General features: G+C 26.3%; 1 protein-coding gene across 7 annotated transcripts in view; it reads left to right on the plus strand.

Moving 5' to 3' along the window:
* Window positions 1-22,746, plus strand: part of LOC122716526 (collagen alpha-2(IX) chain) — a 333,714-nt gene that overhangs the window by 72,632 nt on the left and 238,336 nt on the right. For all 7 annotated transcript variants that reach the window (XM_043939686.1, XM_043939704.1, XM_043939724.1 and 4 more), the window contains exons 3-4: window positions 8,441-8,712; window positions 10,007-10,282. In XM_043939686.1, coding sequence (XP_043795621.1) covers window positions 8,441-8,712; window positions 10,007-10,282 — 548 coding nt within the window. The remainder of the gene's footprint in view (window positions 1-8,440; window positions 8,713-10,006; window positions 10,283-22,746) is intronic.

Consider the following 22,746-nt stretch of genomic DNA (forward strand, 5'->3'; position numbering starts at 1 on the left):
ACACACACACACACACGTATACACACACACACACACACACACACACATATGTGAAGTATATAAATTTCATTTATTTAAATTGTTTTGAATTTTGCGAATAATTTAGAATTTTTTTTCTTTAATAAATAAAAATAAAAGAGACATAAAATAGAAGATATAAAATATATAAAATAGAAAAGAAATCTATAGAAATGTATAAAGAGGTTAGAAAATTAATGAATCATACATAGTACAAATTATCTTTAATAAGTTTTTGATTGAAATTATTTTTAATTGTCAGTATTATTATTTTTTTTAAATTTTTTGCTTCTACATAATAACATATTTTCTAAGTTTTTTCTTTTTAATTCTTTGGTATAAATTATTTGAAAATAATTTCTAATAAAAGATTAAAGTAGATATCAAAGAACCAAAGGAGATGATAAAATATAAGTTGATTGATATAGCTGACATAAATTTATCTGTAAGAATAATTCATCTTTAAGATTTAAAAATAAAAACTCACAATAAATTTTGGAAATATTTTCATAAATAAATGAATGTCAATTTCCAAATATATTTTTCCAAATATATATTTATTGATATGATTTATGATAAACATTTCAATATCATATAAATATTTTTTGTATATCATATTATTATAAAGTTTTAAAATCACAAAAGCATATAATAAATATTTTTGTTTAAAATATATATATATAATATTTAAAATATATATAAATATTTTTGTTTTAAATATATATATATATATATATATATATATATTTAAAATCATAAATATTGTGTATATACTTATAAATATTAAGATATTTAAGAAATAAATAAGCTGAAATCAAAAAAAATTATTTGGAAATTCAAGCATGATTATTTTGTAAAAAATTTCTTGTATATATATTTAGTAATAAAAATTTAATTAATTATATGTATAATAAAATTATATATTTCTCTTATTAATATTTGCCATGTTTCTCGATTACTGATTTAATCAATTTTGCTATTTGCATATGCTTAATTCATATATTTATATTATATTAAAAATCTCATCAATTATGTATAATAAAATTAACGTTTTCCACATGTTTTGACTGTTTAAACAATTTTGGTATTTGTTATTATTAAATTTTCCATAATATTTCTCATTATTTTATTTTATATATATTATAAATGATTATATGATTACATGAATCAAATTTAACTTTTAGACAAATTATCATTACAATTTCTTATCTAGTTTTTTTTATAAGAAATGATTTTTTAATTATTAGTTTTTATGAATTAATTTGATGAAATTTGATTCATATTGATCTTTTTCATAATAATTTTAAAACAAGGGATATTTTAAATGTTCTGAAATTTGATTTTAATCTATATTTAATATTTCAAATCTTAATCAATCTTAATGTGACAATTTTCTATATAAAATAATCGAATATATAATTTTATTTGCCATATAGTAAGCCAATTATATGAAAAAAAAATATATTTAATTTTAAAGAAGCAAATATATATATATAATATCTGAAATATTTAAGCAATGAAATTCGTAAGTTCTATTGCTTATATATATAGAATTTAGATAGAATTGTGCAATTTCCTCTAATATCGAAAAAATAAAATAAGTCAAAATCTTCACGATCATTATTTGGCAAATAATTTTTTTACCAAGGAGAGGAATTCATTTCTTCTCTTAGTAGTCGTCGCGTTTACACGATGAAAGAAAATGTGGGGAAAACCGCGATTAAACGAGAAACAAGAAGTTTGCCTTACAATTATCGAATGCGAAGAACATACCGGCATATACGTCGTCCCATGGCTTTAGTAAAAACGTGACGGTGCACGTGTTACCACGTCCGTTGGAAATGAGCGCAAAACTAAAAAGATGGACAGAGTCGCATATGTTAATGACGGTTTTTATCGGTGAAAATAATTAACGCTCTCTTCTGTGAGGAGTTAATAGAATATAAAGTTTACGATAGAGCGTGGGAATGTGTAAGGAGTTTAATAGAAAAGTAATATAAGTAAACGTTTAATTCTTCACAAACAAATTTAATTCTCGCAAGAAAATTAATTTAATTAATTATTAATTATTAATTCAATTAAATGAGAAAAAAAACGATAGATATATGGAAAAACAATAGAAAAATTTGATTATTTTGAAATTTAGAATTAGGAATTTAGTGGAAAAATGGTGTAAGTAAATCTGTAAATTTAATTTTTCAAAAAGATGAATTAGGTAGAAAAGTAATCAATAGATGTTTACAAGAAAAAGAAATAAAAAAATTCCATTTAATTTTCAGACATGATTTCATTTTTATTGTTAAATTTTATTTAATTTAAATCTGAATAGTAGGTTGTCGAATTTAATTCATTTTCAATGAATTATTTATTTTAAATTGTTGAAGTTTAATTTTGCAATATTATTTTTGGTTCAAATTTACTTATTCATATTTATAATTTTGATTGATCAATATATTTATCAGATCAATATCTTTATTGTGATATTTCTCTTTAGATTTATAGTTGCTTTGGATTTTTTAGTTTTTATTCTAATAAAAATTATATATATATATAATATATATACATTGATTTAAAAAATTGCTAACATATTAACTCTGTAATAAGTCTACAAACAATCTCTAAAAACAATCCAGTCCCGGGGCGATTTACCAATAGGCCAAACGTAAATTTACAAAAACGTAGTAGTGAGATCGCGTTAAAACCGGATACACCATTTATCTTCATTAGCCGGTTACACCACGGTTTAGGATCAATCGTTGATTTCGAATGCATTGTTTCTCTTCTGGCGATTCGCATTCCCGGTTTGTAGAAATCGATCGTTTCGACGCCGATCCCGTGTCAATCCATCGCGCGCGTGAATGCGCCGATCATCTCCATGGAGAATTGCAGCACGAGTTTTTTAATCGAACGGAAGCGGAACCGTCGATCAGTAGCAGTGAAAATGGTAAACATTTGCCTTCTGTTAGAACCAAGTGATCGGTATCGTTTCTGTGCTGGACTTGAAACGAATTAAAATAGCCGTGAAACGAATACGTGAAATCGATTCTTGTCACAGGCTGGAAGAATTCTTCCTTCTTATGAAAATTACGAGAGTTTCCGAAGGAGAGTTTGCTCCACGGGAGGGAATTGAGAAGCTCTCAATTTTTTGTCAAGATCGTCTTATCTGATACTGATCATTATCTTATTACATGATGTTGCCTTTTTCCTTTTTATTTTTCCTTCCACTATTAGTTAGAAACTTTTATTAAGCTAACTTGTTCTGTATTTCTTTTGAAAGTTGTTTGATTAATTTTGGTGGTGCAGATTATCAGGGGAGGAAATATTAATTGATGTTGTAAAAGATTTGATTTGAAAGGAATGTTGTAATCATTTTGGCAGATTAAGGAAATGAAAAAACTTAATGTTTGGTTAATTTTGTATATGTAGAATTGTTTTATCTGATTGTTTTATCTACTACATTATTGTTTTACATAATCTTCCTTGTTATTCCTTCTTTTTTTTTATTATTAGTTGAAAACCTTTGTGTGAAATTGTATCAATACTTTTTCTTTGATTTTTCTATATTTTATTTTTTTGAAGGTATTTTGATTAATTTGAAGATGTAAATAGATAATCGTGGTAAGAAAATGTTAATGAATATTGTTAGAAATTTGATGTAGAAGATTATTAATTATTGTAAAGGATTTGGTTTATTATTAGTTAGTTCCATATCAAGATAGAGATCTTTATTTTGACATTAATCGTTATTGTATTATATGGTCTTTTTTTCCTCTTTGTTTTTTTTTTATCATGAGTTGGAAACTTTTGTTGATAGAGTTTTGATATTTCTTTATTTGTTTATTTTATATTTCGATGATAGTTTAATTAATTTGTAATTCTATGAAAAAGTTATTAATGAACGTTATTGGAAGCTTGATATAAAAAGCTATTAATTATTTCATGCAGTGTCTTTAGGATAATAAAATGAACGAATTAGTTAATTATTGTTAAATAATGTAATATTTTTAATTTAAATATTATTATTAAAATTTCAAATAAAATAATTTTAAAATATAAATATACTTTATGAATTAATATAAACTGCTCATCCACTATTTATTTGTGCAACTTCATTCTTTTTTAAATACATTAAAATTATAATTGTTACAAGAATAATTTTCATGATGCACAGTTTATTATTCAAAATTCATTGTATTCATTACTTTCTTTTAAGAATCAATACATTGTCGATTCTATCTTGAAAATTTCATTTGTTCAGTATCATTCACGTTACTTTCGTATTTATGGTATTATGAAAATTGAAAAACAATTTCTCGATCGTAACGAATGAATTTCATTGTAACAACTTTATAATAAAGAGGAAAGGTTTTCGATGCGGACTATATCGTCCCATGAGAGGGATCTTAAAACGAAAAATTGGTTTGGTTGAGCAAAATACTTTTTCTTCTTTTAGTAGGATAGAAACAATAATGTTTTTCATACGTTCATGTTATAAACTTACGATTCTTTTAGAAAACATATTTTTGAAGTGCTTTTTGATATGTGAATGAAACCGATCAATCGAGTTATTTACATATGATTTATAGTTGAAATCTTATAATGCATATTTATTATTTTTTATGGTTGAAATATTTATTTTATAATTTTTTTCTTAGTTTTATTTCGAAGATAGTTTGATTAACATCTTTATATATTACAAAAGATTATTTAATTTTTTTCAATGTATTATCAAAATTAACGAAATATTTATTAGATAAAAGACTATTAAATAAATAAATTAGAACTAAACAATAATTATATCTGCAATTTTCATTTTTATTTTTATAATAATCCGTTCTTGTATCAAAATTTCATTAAACAAAAGAATACTTCACAGCTTCTTTCTTTAAACTCTTTCAACACTTTGACAATATAGATCTATCGTTTCTCTTAATTTCTTATTTAATTAAACAGAAATTATGTAAATAAAAAAATTAATATAAAATAAATTAATAAAATAAAATTATTTCACTAACTATAAATATATATATAAATTCTACTATTTATTTAGTATACGTATATCTTTTTCACCTGGGTAAAAATAATTATTCACAGAGAAACTTTTTAATAAAAGAATAATCAAGAAACTTCTCGCCTTATAAGAATCTTACAAAATTTGTTGCAACTAATTGTTTGCAACTTATAATACAGTTTGTTCCATTAATTCAAAATTGCGTGAAACATTTTATCTCATGATTGATCATTAGCTCTTTTGGTGACGCTCATTTTGTTGTAATTTCTGCGCAAAACGTGGTTGCATATTAGGAGAATATACACGCTAGGAAGGTTTCCATCCATCCATTTCTTATGCGGACGTTGAAATCTCCGTATATATTCGCTGAATCAGACTTGTCAGGCGTTGAAATCCTCGCTCTCGAGCTTTCTAAAACTTTTCTATACGCCTCCATCGATGAAGGAAACTTCAAGGAAATAGAATCGCGTTTAGAATTCGAAATTCTCTCTTATCGAAGCTCGTAGACCTCGAGTTAAGAGAATGTAAAAAGAAAGACTAAAAAAGGCCTGAAAATCGTTCTATATGTATCAGGAGAACATGTCAACTTGGAAATAGGTTTAAAGCAGTTAAGGATTTATTTAAGATTCTTCTTGACAATTGTTTTTCAATATTCTATTACGTATCTAAATAACGATAGATAATAATTTTTATGAGAAAAAGTGCAAAATATTTTTTATCTATCTATTGACAATATGGTATAGTTTGTTTAATGATAGTAATTTATTTTTAAGATATTTATTCTATACGAGGAAACATAAATAAATATAGAATATTCGCGCGAGAAAAGTTGGGAGAAAAGTTGCGCTAATTTTACAGCTAATACAATGCTAAGCATACGATTTTTAATGCGATTTATAGACTATATATATTTCGACAATAAATATCGATTATCGAAGCGAGCTTTCAGCTGTGGTGAACCACAGTATATTGAGTTTCGCGAATCTATATGACGTATGGCGCTAAAATGAGGCCGTAATACAATATATTAAATAAGTATGGTCATAATCACTTCTCGAAACTATGCTATAATAGTTTAAAGAGCATATAAAATTCACATAATTTGCATTTAATCGATTTTTTTTTTACATGATTAAAAAGCACATAATCTTCAAATATAAATCTTTTCTTTAGATTACGTTTCATTATTTGTTCATCAAAATTTTGAAGTTTCAGTTTTGCACAAAAATCTATTAAAAATCAAACATACGTAAAATATTTTAATAAAAACATTTACTTGTTCCTTCATAAAATGAATAAAACTGAAATCCACCTATAAAAAAAAATCCCCAATAAAAAACTTCAAGCCAATTACTATTTACGACTAACGTACAAACGAAAATACTTTATCTAAATCGTAGAACTTCCTTCTCCTCCACTTCTTCGTTCCTCCACACCTCGAATAACTTCAAAACCAATTCTAATTTCGAAAAAGGATCTCGGTTACCCGCTCGTGCGAACTTTAAACTTTACCTCGAGGTAATTTAAGCTGCTTAATAATTCGAATCAGTCCGACCAAACAAGATGTTTCAAGGGCGTTAGCCACTCAGAATTCCTCGTGCCTCGAATCGTATCGGACAGGGCCTCCCTTATCAAGATTTCGTCCGGTAATCCCGAAGAAGCAGCCTCCCCAAATCTCCACGCAACGAATTAATTAAAGTTCTTCTTCGAGTTTCAACCACTTTTCGCCGCTTCGCATTTTTCATCTCCCCCCCTCTCTCTCCTCAGTCAATTTTCAACCGTGTGCTCTTAATTAACTATAGTCTCTCCCCGGGGTTGAGCAAAGCTCGCGGAACGATCGAGTTTAAATAATATTCGCGGTTCACCGCGATATTCGAAGCGTTGCTCGAACTGTGTTTAAACAATTTGCATGAAACAGGGGATGCAAATTAGAGGCTTGCTATTTCGGAACTGGGCGGCGGTGTAAGGGTAACCGAGTGTTTTCTCGTTTCTTACTTTGGATTAATTGAAGTTTCCGGTAGAGAGGGAGAATTCGTTTTAAGTTAAGTAAGAACAGGAAAAGAAAATCGAACTCGTGATCTTTCGGCCAGAAAATCGAGATTCTATTATTCATATTTTTTTTTTATATTTTTGTATTGGCAGAGTATTTTTGAGAAAAGTTTAAGAGATACCAAAATCATTAAAGTTATACGATCAATAAAGAAATATTTAATTATATTTAAATATATTTTTATATTATTTTCTAAGAAAATAAAGTTTCTGAATTCTGTGAGAATCTTGACGCTTTATTGGAATTTTTGATGGATTGGGAGGAAATTTTCAAGGAAAATTTTAATCGCTTAAAGGATCGTAAAAATTCCAATCTTCGTGAACCATACTTTTTTTTTTAATCTTTTTTAATTTTAATTTGGAATATATGAATAAAGTAAGTATTGATTAAAGTATTTTATAAAATTCTTATTATTTTTTATTTTTAAGAAAAATTTTTAGTACAAATTGATGATGTATCAGTTAATTATTAACATTCGAAAAAAGAGAAGATAATAATAATAATATTGAATGGTAAATTATTTTTAAAGAATTTCAAGGAAAGAATTTCTAATTATGTTTGAGATCCTTATAGTTATTTTTTGTTTTATTTATTTTTTTTTTTTCTTTACAAATATTTGTCCACTTTCGCGATGTTGATCTTGAATCGTCTTAACGGAAAGAGTTTTATATACTTTTAGAAACTCAAATCCCTGAATCTTTTGCCCTCTTTTACTTAAGAAAGTTTGCAATTTTGTGGAACAGGTTGGTAAATAAAAATAAGCGGAAACGAAATGCAAATACATACTTGTATTTTAGTTATCTCATTGAATTTTCATTTGAATTGAAACAGACAGACAAGTGAAATTCTTGGTGGATATAAATTTGCGTTAATCACATTTCAATCTTTCAATCTTCTTCCAATATATCTCCACCAATAATTCCAAAATAATTTATGAAAGGCAATATTTATAAAAAATTACATTTATTACTCCAAAAAAAATAATTCAAATATTTAATTTATTTCATTACAATCGTTGAATGCAATTATTGTAATGCAAATTTCATTTTCACAAAATGAGATATTTTTGGTTTTCTACAAAATTTTTATTCCAAAAAAACTAATTCAAATTTTACATTTTACATTCTATATTCTAATAATTCAACATTCAACTTTCAAATTTTATGCGATAGCATAAATTTAAATTATCCCGAATATTATAAATGTTTACAAATATATTTTTGTTGTCCAAGATATTGCAAAATAGATTAACCTTAGGCATTGAAATATTAACTGCAATTTTTAAAAATGGTGGCTAATATTTCTGAAATATGAATAAAGAAATTTTTCTAATCATTTCTTCTCGAATCTTTTTGTTTCAGAAATAAATTATGATCTACTCGAGGCTGCCGTGGCGTCTGTCGATACGGACGACAATAATTTATACATCGACGATGGTCTCGATGGATTTCCAAGTTTTGGTTTCCGACCCGGATCCGAAGTTAAACAACCCTATCGATTATACTTGCCGGAAAAATTGCCAGCAGAGTTCACCCTTGCGGCAACTTTCAAACCGATGTCCTTTAGGACCAGTTATCTCTTCGCGGTTTTGAACCCTTTCGAGACAGTGGTACAATTAGGGATTCGTATATCGGTAAGTATAACTCTACGTGTTATAAATTTTTTCAAAATTAACATTTGCATCTATTGTGCTTTGATATTTGCAAAGCATTGATATTTCATTGTATTATATTTGACTGAATAGATAATGAAAATAAAACAAAGTTTATTTATCGTACAAATATATAAAAATATACAATTACAATTTGATAATTTGGACGATAGAAGTTTTTAAATGTAGAATATGATAAGATAATTGTTAAGATCAAGATGTTTAAAAATGTCAGTATTCCCTTCAGAGTTTAATTTCACTAAAATCATTTCATTATTAATTTAAAATTAAGAATTCATGTTTTCATTACGTCAATAATAAAAATTTGAAACAATAGAATCACTAGAAAATCTAAAAATATAAAAATATAATAAACGACACCGAGAAATCCATTCAACGTTTCCAAAAATTCGCCTTTTTCCAACGCGTATCGCGTCTCGATAAAACTATGAAATAAAATAGAAGAAAAAAGGAAAAAAAGCGACCGATATAAAACTGAATATAAAAATAATTGGAAAATCGGCAAAAATTTCCAACTAAAATCGGTCGATTTACAAGGAAACGAGTTCAGTGGCGCGATAGAGACTTTTAAGTCGACGCTTTCCTATTGGCGGATGGAGGGAATTTCCTCATGTTTCCTAATACCTTCGAGGCCGTTGTTACATTACGGGTTTTCAAATTTCTTTGAGATCTTTCACGTTCTCTCGCGGCACCGTTTTCCACGGATAATACCGAGGTATACGTGTTTCGCAACGAAAGCATCTTCGATCTCGAGAAGTGTGTACGATCCCCGCGAGGATCGATAGAGACCGCGGGAAAACAGCTCGACTTTCGAATCCCCTTGGTATTTTCTGTTCAAAATCGAGAACGAGTTCGATATAATTTTTTATGACGAATCCAGTTCTGGTTTGTTGATTCGAAATTGGAAAATTTCAGGATCTTTAGTATCACGTTCATGGGATATGTTTGTCTCTTTTATTTTTTTAAATATTAGTTAGATATCTGGAAGAACATGAGATTTATTTCAAAATTTTTTGAATTATCAGTTTATAATAAGTATGTAAATATTTTATCTATTATTAGATTATTGGATTAATTTCAATGAAGTAATATGTAATTATATACTTGATTCAATGAAATACATAAATGTTTGATAATTCTAGATAAAATTTGTAATCTAAACATTTAAGAAATTATATATATAAAACAATGAAATAAGGGCTTGCATCTCAACTAGAAATTTATATAAATTTTTATAATTTTCATTTCATGATAGGACGGACCAGGCACCAATCAAAATGTCTCATTGGTCTACACCAATTCCGACTTGCATTCGCATTCAGAAGAAGTGGCGAAATTCACGGTGCCGAAGTTGTCGAGAAAATGGTCTAAAATCGTTATCAGAGTATCAACGACGGATGTCACTTTGTACCTGAATTGTCACGAGATGGCCAGACAACGAGTGACAAGAATTCCTCTGGAATTGGTGTTCGACACGGCCAGCACGTTGTACATCGCTCAAGCTGGACCTCATATCCAAGAAAAGTACGACGTAAGTACATTGTCAATTATTATTGAAATTAATTCATTTGAACGGCACTGAACTGAATTGAATCTGTTTTGATTTTAACGAGGCTGTGTAACATGAGGCGAGAATTGAGACGGTAATTTTATTGAACTAATTATCCATTTTTCTATATAATTATTTGAAATTTGTGATTACGAATTTTATATACTATGTGTTACGCAGTTTAATATTTTATTAAAAAAAATTACAATTTTAATTTTAATATCGGTAGAAAATTTTATAATGAATTAAGTATTGAATATTTAATTAATCGATCAAATAAAAATTAGTTTAGAAAAGTACAATAAAAGTCATAGAAGTACAATCATTAGTTTAGAAAAGTACAATAATATTTAGTTTTAATTTTTCTTTTTAATAAATTAAAATTTGAAAATTTTGATCAATTGATTATATTAATTATTATCGATTTAATTATTGATGTTTATAATTAACAAACAAGAAAACAGATTCAACTTTGTTGTCCGAACTATTGCTATCATCCTTTTACAAAATAGTTCGTTCGAGAAACATTCTGTGAAAATAGCAACTTCATTAGAAGCAAACGAGTTTGAGAAGCGTCTTGCATCCACTTTTAGTTGGTGAAAAGACGAAGATGATCGGATAAAATGTTCAGAGCCGTTCCGTTCTAAAGTACTAAAACTTGTTTCTCCAGTCTCGTCGAATCGAACAGACTTGCCAACGATTACAGATTAACCTCGAAATGCAATGGTCACAGAAGCGTAAGTAAGATATTTCTATATATATATATGTATGAGTTAATAAAAATTTAATATTACATTAGTTTATAAAAACAAGTTAGATGAGATAAAAAAAATGTGATTTCATTGAATAAAGATAATATTTATATGTATCTTAACAGAAGAAGAATTAGAGAAAAAGGTAAGTAATATTTTATTAAAAAGTATTTGAGAAATTATATTAAAGTTTAATTTTTTCTTTTTCAAAAAATACAAAATAATTTAAGCTTTTTAAAATTGCATTATGCAGCAATATTTCTCAATCCTTTTTGGTTAATTTTTAATTTTAAAGAATTTTAATTTTTAAGACGAAAAAAAAGGAATATTTAGGAAATATAAAAATATTTATAATATTAAAAGATTAGTATATCGATTTAGTTAATATTAATAGAAACAAGCTTCTGTAAATAAAATCGATTCTTATCTATTCATCGAATATTATTTATGATTATTAATAAATATTTTCACGTGTTGTAAAACATCAATAAAATTCTTGTTATTTATTTATATGTCATGAAATTTGATTGAGAAACATTGCTACAGGGAATCACATAATAAAGCATTGAATTAAATTTCAAGTCGAATAATCATAATTATGAAATTTCACACAATGCGCGTTAAGTATTAAGCGATTATCGCAATAACTTAAGAACATTTATCACAATTTCGCCTGGTAATCGGATATAATTATTTGTAATTTTAAGACCGTATCCCTTCTAGTACGTCGACTTTCTGATTGCTGTTTCAAGTCGTCGTTTAACGATAATTAGCTTTCATATCGATGCATTCGGATTTTCCATATGCGTACGTGGAGACAATGATTTATTTCGGCTCTTTGTTAATTAGCCACTGATGATAATTATTGCAATCTAGGGCGTTGGAATATTTCGTTATAATTATATAGTAACGTACTATTTGCTAGTGGATAATTACGCTATCGCGATTAATCTGCAAAATTACTATTTATGTTTCTCTATTTTTTATGATTTTATTTTTTATTATTTTTCTTTTTTAGTTTTCAATTGTTTTAATTAACATGATATGAAATATGTTTTTCCAAAAGTTCATCTTCGTCTTGAATAATTTTTATTGAAAACTTGATAACAGTCTTGATAGTTTGGTGTTTTCGATGAATTTTTTAATTTGTTCTTTTGTATATATTTCTGAAGTATTAATTTTGTTAAGTTTAGTTTTAGTTTTTTAATAATTTGTTAGTTGATATTACATATTATAAGCCATATATTTAATATTCAATTCTGAAAGGAGGATTGTGGAAATATATTTCATTCATGAATGGACAATAAATTCTGAGTTTTAGGTGTATAATGCAAATTTTACAATTATGTATTCTTCTCTTGAAACGCAGAGTTGTTTTAATTATTATTAAGATTTAAGATTATAAGATAAAGTAAATTTCTTTGATATATTCAAGAAAAAAAGTATTTAAAATCATATTATAAAAAGAGCAATAACATATTCTAAATCATTTAAGCATAAATCAAAATAGCTATACAAATATAAAGAGAAATTTATACAAACTAGGAATCGAAATTCATTAGCTTCGATTTGCAAAAATATTAAAACGAACCAAAAAGCGATTAAAACATTATATTGGCATCGTATCGATTTTATATTTATACGAATTTTTTCCCATTGTTTTTCGTTATTGAATTCAGCTTTGGTGCAAGTTTCGTCAATTATAAATCACTTTATATGTAGAATCATATATAGAACATTCGAATTTTATTCCAAAGCGATTAACCTATTTATAAATTAAATATTTTTATTCATTTTGTAAAAATAAAAATATAGCTTTTCCATTCCATGGTGTATGATGAAAAATATCATTACTTCGCTATAAAGATTATTACGGTCGATGAAAATGAAAAATTATTATATAGAGATAACGATACAGGGAAGAATAATGTGAAACAAGGACGAATTTATCAATCAATATTACAAAATATTGTTAATATTCGCATCGAATAATTTCTCGTTATTTGCTCGCGATTATCGTTGTACTTTCTGTTATCAACGGTATTTCTGTTTTAATCTGTGTAAAATGACCGAAGAGATATTATCGATTTTTGTGAAACATTGCTGTTAATATTATTTTAATGCACAGCAATTATAGTTTTTAATTCTAACTTTGGACGAACAAAATTTAATATAAGTAGAAGTTATCATGAAATATTATAAAATTCAGTAAAAGAATCGGGTTTAACAATAATATCGGGTTAAACAATAATATGTGTGACGATGATTATTTAAATTATTTACGTTTTATATAGGTATTATTTTATTTGATATTATTTTATTATTAGCAATTCATAAAAAAAATACAAAGATGAAAGAAAATCAATCATAATTATAGTTCAATATAAAAATAATTGAAAGTAGAATATTTTTAATTCTCAATAAAATTTAAATAGGATAGTAAGAGCAATTTTTAGCCGAAAAGTCATTTTGAGGAATCGTAATACTCGGTTAAAACCATTAAATATTTAAATCGAAATAGAATAACGAAGTTGGTATGGTGATAAGTAAAATTATCTCAAAATCGGGTCAACGCGATGACTACTGGAAAAATAGTAATTGCTATCAAATGAATATTAATTACGATCTGCATCTCTTACGTTTTTTTTTACATTCGTGTCATTTTCAAATATTTTTTTATAATTGATATTATTAAAAAAATGTGTCAATTTATTTTTGAAGCTTTAGAAATAAGTAAATTATATTATTTTCAAAATTTTGTTGGGTTTTTCGTAATAGTTTGATATTTGTTTTCATTAATTATTTAGATTGATGAATATTCATTTAAATAATTAATGTATTTAATAATTTTTATTTATATATTAATTAATATTTTTTTTTAATATCTAGTATTTTATGTTCGTATCTCTGATATTTTATTTGATATTTTAATTGTGTTTCGGTTAAATATTTGACCTGTTTTCAGTTTGAGAATTTTTACTGTACACAAGCAAGTTCTTAAAATTTTAACATTAAAAAATATTTTCATTATTTCATTATAATTTCATTATAAAAATCACGATTCGCGAAATTATTTTAATATAATAATTAATATCTAATCACCAAAAGTATAATATAAGTATATAAGAAATAATTAGAGTTAAGTTTTTAATGCAGTAGATGAATGTTTTCTATCTTTATATGTGTAGAAAAATATTCTATTATCACCATTTATGAAATTCAAAGAAATTATAGATGTGTCATATCTTGTATTATTATTTAATTATATTTTGTATATTAAAATATTGAAAAAAAAATTGTTCGTTCCATATCGTTGAACGTAAAAAAAAAAAAAAATTCAAATATCGAGATAGAATGAAATTAAATTAATTCCGACTCGTTGAATCGACGAAAGCAATGTCCACTTTGCAAGAGACTTATTTTTCGTATGTTTAATCTTCATCTCGAAGCAAGGGTGATATTTTTGAAACGATTAATCGGCTAATTAATTTGACAGTGGCGATTTAAGCAGAATTTCGTCTCATCTGACGCACAAAATTTGATTGACAATTTATTTTCCGATTCGGTAATTCCGCGTTGTTTCAAAGGGTGAAAACAGAAAAATGGAATTCCATCCGGTGGAAAGCCGAATAACGTTCCGAATATCTTTTATTAATGGAATTATATCACTCGATCGGTGGAAATTGGAATCCGAGAGCATTTGATAATCTTTGTTGCAGCCGATTAAATTTTTACGTTCGCATTTTCATTCTCTGATTGGAATCATTTTAAACGTGTTAAAACGAAGAAGAAAAAAAGAATAAAAGTCATTTCCTAATACGATAGTAGAACTATATTAGTAGTATATAATTGAAATTATCAATTATGTGTCACGAAACATGGAAAAGTAATCTTGAGGAAGCGAATATCTCCTCCACTCCATCATAACAAATTTTCGTATCATTTTCTTCTTTCTCTCTTCGATCTCTTCTTTACTTATGTTTTAGTTTTTCGAAGCACTAATTCCTGCAAATTGCATCTTAGATTCTTCGCGACTTATTTAGCATTTTGATAAGATGTTTATTATCGATGAGCTGGTATCGTGAATTCACGAGGTACACGAGGTCATAAATTGATAAAATGTTTATACAAGGATCGGATTTATCGAGACAAATTTAATATATCGGAAAATGTCCTTAAATTACCAAGTTTATCTCAAACAACAAACACTTGAAATTTTTGCTTTCGTTATTAGAATTTCATAAATTGTGACTCGATCATGAATTCATTAGAAATTATTCGATGCAGAATTTATTGCTATCAATTTCAAATTAATATTTTCGTAATTTATTTGATGGAATGACGAACGATTATATATACATGAACTTGAAGTCAGTTTTACGAAGGATTTTGATTTGATTTTGTGAAATTTTTGAAAAAATAAATATGGTAGGGATTAATCTAGACTTCTAAATATAATCTGGTTTCAATTTTGGCCGTTTCAAAATTAATATAAATGAATTTCAGCGAGTTATAAATGTTATCAGATATCCTTGGATTAGGTAGATTAATTTTATTTATGGCAAAAATAATAAATGTATTTTATATTCATTTTAAATTAAATTTATTAGAGATAAATATATTAAGGTAGGATGAATGATTAGGTATAGAGATAAAAGAAGATAAATATTTTTTTATATTAAATCAGATATATAAAAAAAAAATTTTTAATTCATCAAAATATCATGAATATAACAAAAAACTGTTTAATAAAGAACGATTGTTGAAACTCTTCCTAATAAAGTTATAATTTTTCAATTTTCCAAATGATGGCCTGTCTCAAAGATTCGTTGGATTTCTTCTTAAATTTCACTAAAAATATAATTCTTTCTTTAAACTTATGATATACATTATCTAGTAACGCACGTCGGGGCACAAAGACGATTTAAGAATCGAATGGAGGAAAGTTGACCGTCACGAAAGAAGGCGAAGACGAGTTGAAAGATTTGAACAATTCATTGTTTATCCAAGTGTCCTCCCCTTTTTTCTCGATTTCTTTTCTTTTCGAGCAATTACTTTTCTTACATGGAATGCAGTACGAATTCCTTCTTATTTTCCTCCACTGTTGTTTCGATCGATATTAGTTTACTCGATTCGAATTCGTCAAAATGATCGAGTTATGCAATTCGATGCAGTTGATTCGATTTGATCGATTTGATTGATGAAATGAAGGTGCCCTCTAGATTTTCGATCGTCTAATTTTGGAAGATGAGATAAATGAAAATAAATGATGATTTGGATTAAATGTTGGGTTTGAAATATTAGGTTGTATTGGAATAATTACAGTGAAATTTTTTGAGATATCTTCTTATGTTTAAGTGGATTTATTTAATTAAATTTTAATAGGATTGGAATGTATTATTTTTTTAGAATATTAAAAATGAAATATTCTAACAATTCTTTAATTAATTATAATTAAAAAATAAATGGATATAGCTAGGGTTATTAAATATAGAATATTATAGTGACAGAATATAGAATATTATAGTGACAATGGAATGAAAGATTTGCAATAATTACGGATAAAGAGTTATCACAATCTAAAATATTAAGAAATTTAACAACGAGATGTGTTTTTTATTATCTAAAAAAATTCATAAAATAAATCTTTAATTAACAAATAATAATAATTTTAACAAATTTTAAATAATAATTTTAAACTTACTGAAAATCGTTAATATCGTTCATGAAATATTAATGATATATAATAATAATTATTAAATTCTCGTGATGACATGAAACTTTATTGAAACAACGAAGACTTATTTTACTTGTTCTGCTGATTATTTATGTATGAAGTTAATTCTATATGTTCGTGATTACCGAAAGCTCGAAGGAGGACAATTTGTTTTTTTCAATCTCATTCGAGAAAAACTGACCTCATAATTTTAAAATACAATTTTCCACAGAGAGTTTTAATATTAAATTACCCGCATAATTATTCAGTTACTTTCATTTCAAGGAAATTTCTCGTTTTAAATAATATTTCTATATTGTGCCCCAATTTCGAATCATACATAGCTCTTTGACGAATTACCAATTAACATAACGTTTGATCGGTTCGTTTTTTTTCAGAAAATTTAATTTTCTTCTACCTTTCCAATATCGCATTTATATTTATTGACCTAAAAATACAAGAAACAACAGAAGTTTGTTGGTAGTCCATGCATCTTTAACCCAAAAAAGTAATAAATATATTATACTTATTTCCCTTTCCAAGCATTCGATCGATTTCTTGTTTCAATTTGAATTCTTTCTCTTGTTTTATTTTTGAAGTCGAGAATATACATAATTGGCAATTCTATTCTGGTTCGTAAGATGTTTCTTAATTTTTCTAATTTTAGAATTATGTTTATAAAATGTTCAACATTTTTAGATTTTTAACGAGTATAGTTTCTAAAGAATTTACAAGCACGTTTATATTTAGGATGAAATTTGAATTTGATAGAATTTTATTTTTTAAAATCTCAGATAAAAAATGTCATGTGTAGTTTATTTATTATGATTATTAGCATGGATTGATCTAGCATGAAAAGTCTGGAATAATCGAGAAAAAAGAAATTTCACGTTAATACGATTTCCAATTTTAAAGTTATAATAAATATTTCCAAAACGATTTGTTAATAACAAAATAATAAAATGGAAAATCTTCGAAATTCTCGATATTTCAAAATTAAAAAACACTTCGCGATATCCTGAAAGAATATTTCTCAAAAAAAAAAAAAACACTTCTTAAAAAACATTTTGCGATCTTTTAAAAAATACTCATAATTTCCTAATAATCCTTTTACGAGAATCATGATGCACATGATTGAGAACTACTGATCTCATATGGTCTATGATAAGACGTAAAAAATACATTGTCGAATTTCTCACTGAACGCTCGTTCGAAGGGTAGAGAAAGGCAAGCTCCTTGAAAAATTGGCGAACGTATAGAAGAGGGACCATAGACATATCGTATATAATTACTTGAACGACGAAAGGTGGAACAGTCTTTAATTTACGATCGAATCTACATAAAAGGGCCGTAAGTTAGGTAAGAATGTGGCAAGTACACCCGCATCTGCTCGCATTTTACACCGGTTGCGGTTACGTTTACAGCGATATTATAATACGTTCATCGTGTTTCGAGGATAATGCAGTATTCAGTCTTCCCGGATCTAATCCGTATTTTGCATTACGTATTAATGGGGACTCTTTTATGCGGTAAACGTAAAATAACTCATAGTCCGATACTTCGCAAGGGTTGTTACACCGTTGTTGTGCGGATGCGCGCGTAAATAGAAACGAGGCAAACTGCATATTGCATTGCCATATTTTTAAAAGATCGTTCGTGAACGTACAGTGCTACTCATAAGTAATCTAGACACGTGAATAGGCACGTTTATTGAAATGTGTAAATTATTAACAAATTCTTTTATTTTTTTCGTCTACTGTAATAGTTTTTTTTTCAAAATAATAAAATTAAATAGGCAGGTTTAATTGGAAGAATTTTTAAGTAATAGATTATTCTATATTAAAAGAAATTAACAAAATAGCGAAGGTTAATGTAATTTAGAATATCTGTCTAATTTAGTTTTTATTGTTAAAATATTTTAATATGTTAAATTATGTTAATATTTTAGTATATTTTCTTAATATCTGTCTATTTTAATATGTTAAATTATGTTAATATTTTAGTATATTTTCTTAATATCTGTCTAAACATCTTCGCGAAATCTTAATAATTCTGTAATTTTCACTCGTTTTGCATTGTTTTAGAGTATTTAGCATTATATATATATTTTCTCTTGAATATTATTATCCAAAAGTGCTAGAGTATACAATACTAACTTCACATTAAAGTAATAAAGGAAACATGGTATTTTATAGTAAAACGTTTAGATAGTGAAATCACAGAAAGTTTGAATAGTAGGTACTCTGATAACTGTTGTAATTTTAACGAAATAATTTAAAACTTGTTATGTTATGTTAATATAATTTTTATTTTTATTTAATTTTAATTTAACAATAAAATATAGTATTGAGACATTAATATAAATTATTGCAATCTATTGAATCCATTTGATTATCGTGTTTAATTAAAATATAGAAATTTATTTTCTTTTATTCTTTAATTTCCACTGATTTTATGAAATAACTTTCATCGATATTTGCATTAATTAATTTCTGGAAAATTATAGATTTTTGTTTGCAAAAGTTGACAAAAACTAACGAATATGGTAATGGAAAAAGTTTGTAAGAAATTAATTGCATTGTATTAAAATGTCATTTGCCATTAGTAAATGTGTCAGCCTGAATTATTCAGAAACTGCTAATTGCAAGAAAATGTGTATCGCGTAATTTGCAGTTCTCCATCAATGAAACCGGTAACATTGTTCCGCGAAATACGTAGTTATTACAAAAACGAAGTTAATTTTCTAAGAGTACGATACAGAAGTTATATTCTAGACTTGAAATCAAAAGAAAAAAAAAAAAATTCATTTCATTTTCATTTCAATGATTCTCTCAATTAAACGTGCAATATTATTCCTTCTTATAAAACGGTTTAATTGCAACACAAGAAAACACATTTCATTATAAACGTTTTTACATTTCAATTAAAATCAAATTGATGACACTGTCTCTCCAAAATTCACATTCAAAAATTCACAAGAAAAAAAAAAAAAAGAAAGAAAGACAAACTTTCTATTTTCATTCAGAGGTTTCTCATTTCCCTAATGCTAGCTTAATAATCCGAAATCCAATGTCAAATGATCTCCAAAAGAGAAATTCTGCATTTTCCAAGAATCCTGAGGATAGCCGATAAGATTTAATTCGTGGCCAACATGTACCATTCGTATTATTCTTTAATATCGTAAGGATATACAACCAGCAAGGTGGAATGAACAACAGGATGTATCGGTATAACGAGAATGAAGTGGATGTGCATGGTGTAGCGAGGCATAAGCCAGAATGCGAAATGCGCCATCAGCATCAAGGAGGACATACGGTGGGATAAAAGCAGACCAAACATTATTTTCTCGTCTTCCTTTCTTCCTTTTTCCTCGAGAGAGGCGCACAGTATCGGTGTTCTTTAGGAAAATCGAAAACGAGATTCTTCCACACGAAATTAATGGGGTCAGAGACGTCTTTAGTTCCACCTTTTGTTTATACATAATTCTGTTTCTTTGTGCTATGTTAGTTAGAATTTCGAAAGGCAGTATCTTTGTATTCTGTGATATATATTTTATATTTCTTTCTGCATTATTTACTGGTCCAGATTTTGTGTGTTTGTTTATAGAAATTATGATTTATTCTTATAAAGGCATTAAATGAGCTGCAAAGATAATTCTAGGAGAGAAGGATGTATGAATAATTTAATTTTTATAATATAATAAGTCAGAGATTCTTCGCATTTTAGATATTTGTATTTAAAATTCGAGGATAGATGGATTGGATGAATAGTTTATAGGTTTTTGATTTATTTGGATTTAATTCGAATATATGTTGTGATATTTTTATATAGAAGTGACAATTTATGTTGTAAGTCAAGTAATTTTGTATGAATTCAAAGATGAAACAATTCTTTAATTCTAGAAGAGGAGATTTAATTTAATGGAAATTGAAATATTTAAAAATTTGTATTAAATATAATATATATATATATATTTTATTAAAGTATTCAGATATTATGGCACATAAATCATGTAAATAATTTTACAAGGTGAATATTATGAATATTAAAATAGACATTTGATTAATTCTAAATATTATTATTTTAAATTTTTGGCTTACGAATTTTATAGTATGTTCTTTCTCTTGATTGTTCTTCGTATCTGCTAATTCTGTCTTTAATGAACGTTGTTATGGCCGTGGAACAGGCATTGAGATACAGAGATTGCTTCGTTATATAAAATTAGCCATTTAAAGGCATTCTTTTAAAACAGTATTCGCTTCCTTCATACTTCTATATCCGGCAGAACAAATTCCTTTTAATGAAAGAGAATTCACGTTCTTTGTGTGAATTAATAAAGTAAATTGTACATTTTTGTAATAAAAATTAGATACATTACAATGGCTACGCGCTACTGTTCATTTCATACAACAAAGATTATAAATTTAAAAATTCCCTTTCTTTTTTTTTTTTATTATTTCATCATACTTTTCTTTCGCTCTTTTTGTTTTATTTTCTGATGGATTTAAAAATAATATCTAGTTCTGCGAAATGGAAACAGTAAAATAGAAAAATCAAATTTCATATTTTACGACAACAAAGAACTATAAAATTTTATAAAGCACGTTAGTAATTAAACTTGTTTGTAGAGTGCGCCACCAACTTGGCAAAGATGGCTATATGATATTTTTCATTTTTCTAATATCACTTTCAACAAATCTATTTTAAGTTATATATATTCTCTATCAATATATATAAAATTCGAATCTTCGAAATTTCAAGATTCAATCTTAAAAGCTCAACTTTAATGTATAAAGCTTAAGTTTATGAAAACTTGAGACTTATAGTTCACTTTTTGAGATTAAATTATTCGTTTAAGATTTAAACTTTATACAATGAAGATTCAATCTTCAAAATTCAATTTTGAAGCTTCAACGTGACTTTTATACATCATTATCCACACAACTGTTCTTTTTAATTTTGACAATCTTAGAGAAGAAATGCCATTTATCATTAAATAGAAAGAACATTGATGGAAGAATAATTATAGAAAATGTTCTTAGAATACCATGTAGTCGAATAAAATGGCAGTTTAATATGAAATTTTAACACAGCTTTTCAATCGTTGCAGGATATTTTTCAGTTGTTGCTTGCTAAAATTTCAGGAAATAAAATTAACCAGATTGTAATTGTTTCGCACTTGACGCGCGCAGTTTGAAAATGCTCCAAGCAACGTTTTAATTCGTTTCTGTTGTATCGCCACGAAAATATTTCGCGATTTCGGTTGAAACAGCGTTTGTTAATAATTCTCGTTAAATAAAATCGGCAATGAATTAAACTCTAATGACTTCGATTTTTATAATTATTTTTTTCATTCATTTAAATTACGTACGAATATTAATATTTAAAAAATTATTTTTATATTATTATTAATTTATTAGAGTTTTATGTGATTTATAGGAAATATTGCAAAATTGAAGTCCATTTTTACTATTTTTGCTATAGATATAATATATATTTTTAAAATATTCTATAAAACGAAAGTTTCTATCAATTGCAATGGAAATTGAATAAAAAACGAAATGTGAGAAAACAATTAGCTTTGTATAACTGGATTTTATCTTTGAACAATAGGGAACAAATTCCACTGAGTACAGTTTTTCGCTTTTATAGAAAAAAAAGAAATTGGAATTAATAGTTGACGTGAAATTCATTTGGTGACAATTGAATGATACAATAAAATAGAGTGTCACATAGTGTTATAAAAGATCGAAATAAATGGTAAAAAGTTTTTTTATTGTAATATTTTTCACACGTCAAAAATCACTAGATTTCAACTTGTTTTTTATTCCACTCCAATATCAAATACATTACAGTATTGATTTTGGTTTCAATTAACTTTGTATTTGATATCTCTCTCTTCGAATCTTAATTGAAATATTTCTTTAAAATACTCTTGATTATTTAGATATAAAAATATAAATATATAGTGTTAATAG

This window comes from Apis laboriosa, unplaced genomic scaffold (genome assembly GCF_014066325.1).
Source record: "Apis laboriosa isolate Shangri-la unplaced genomic scaffold, ASM1406632v1 scaffold113_cov153, whole genome shotgun sequence".
Classification (NCBI taxonomy): Eukaryota; Metazoa; Arthropoda; class Insecta; order Hymenoptera; family Apidae; genus Apis; species Apis laboriosa.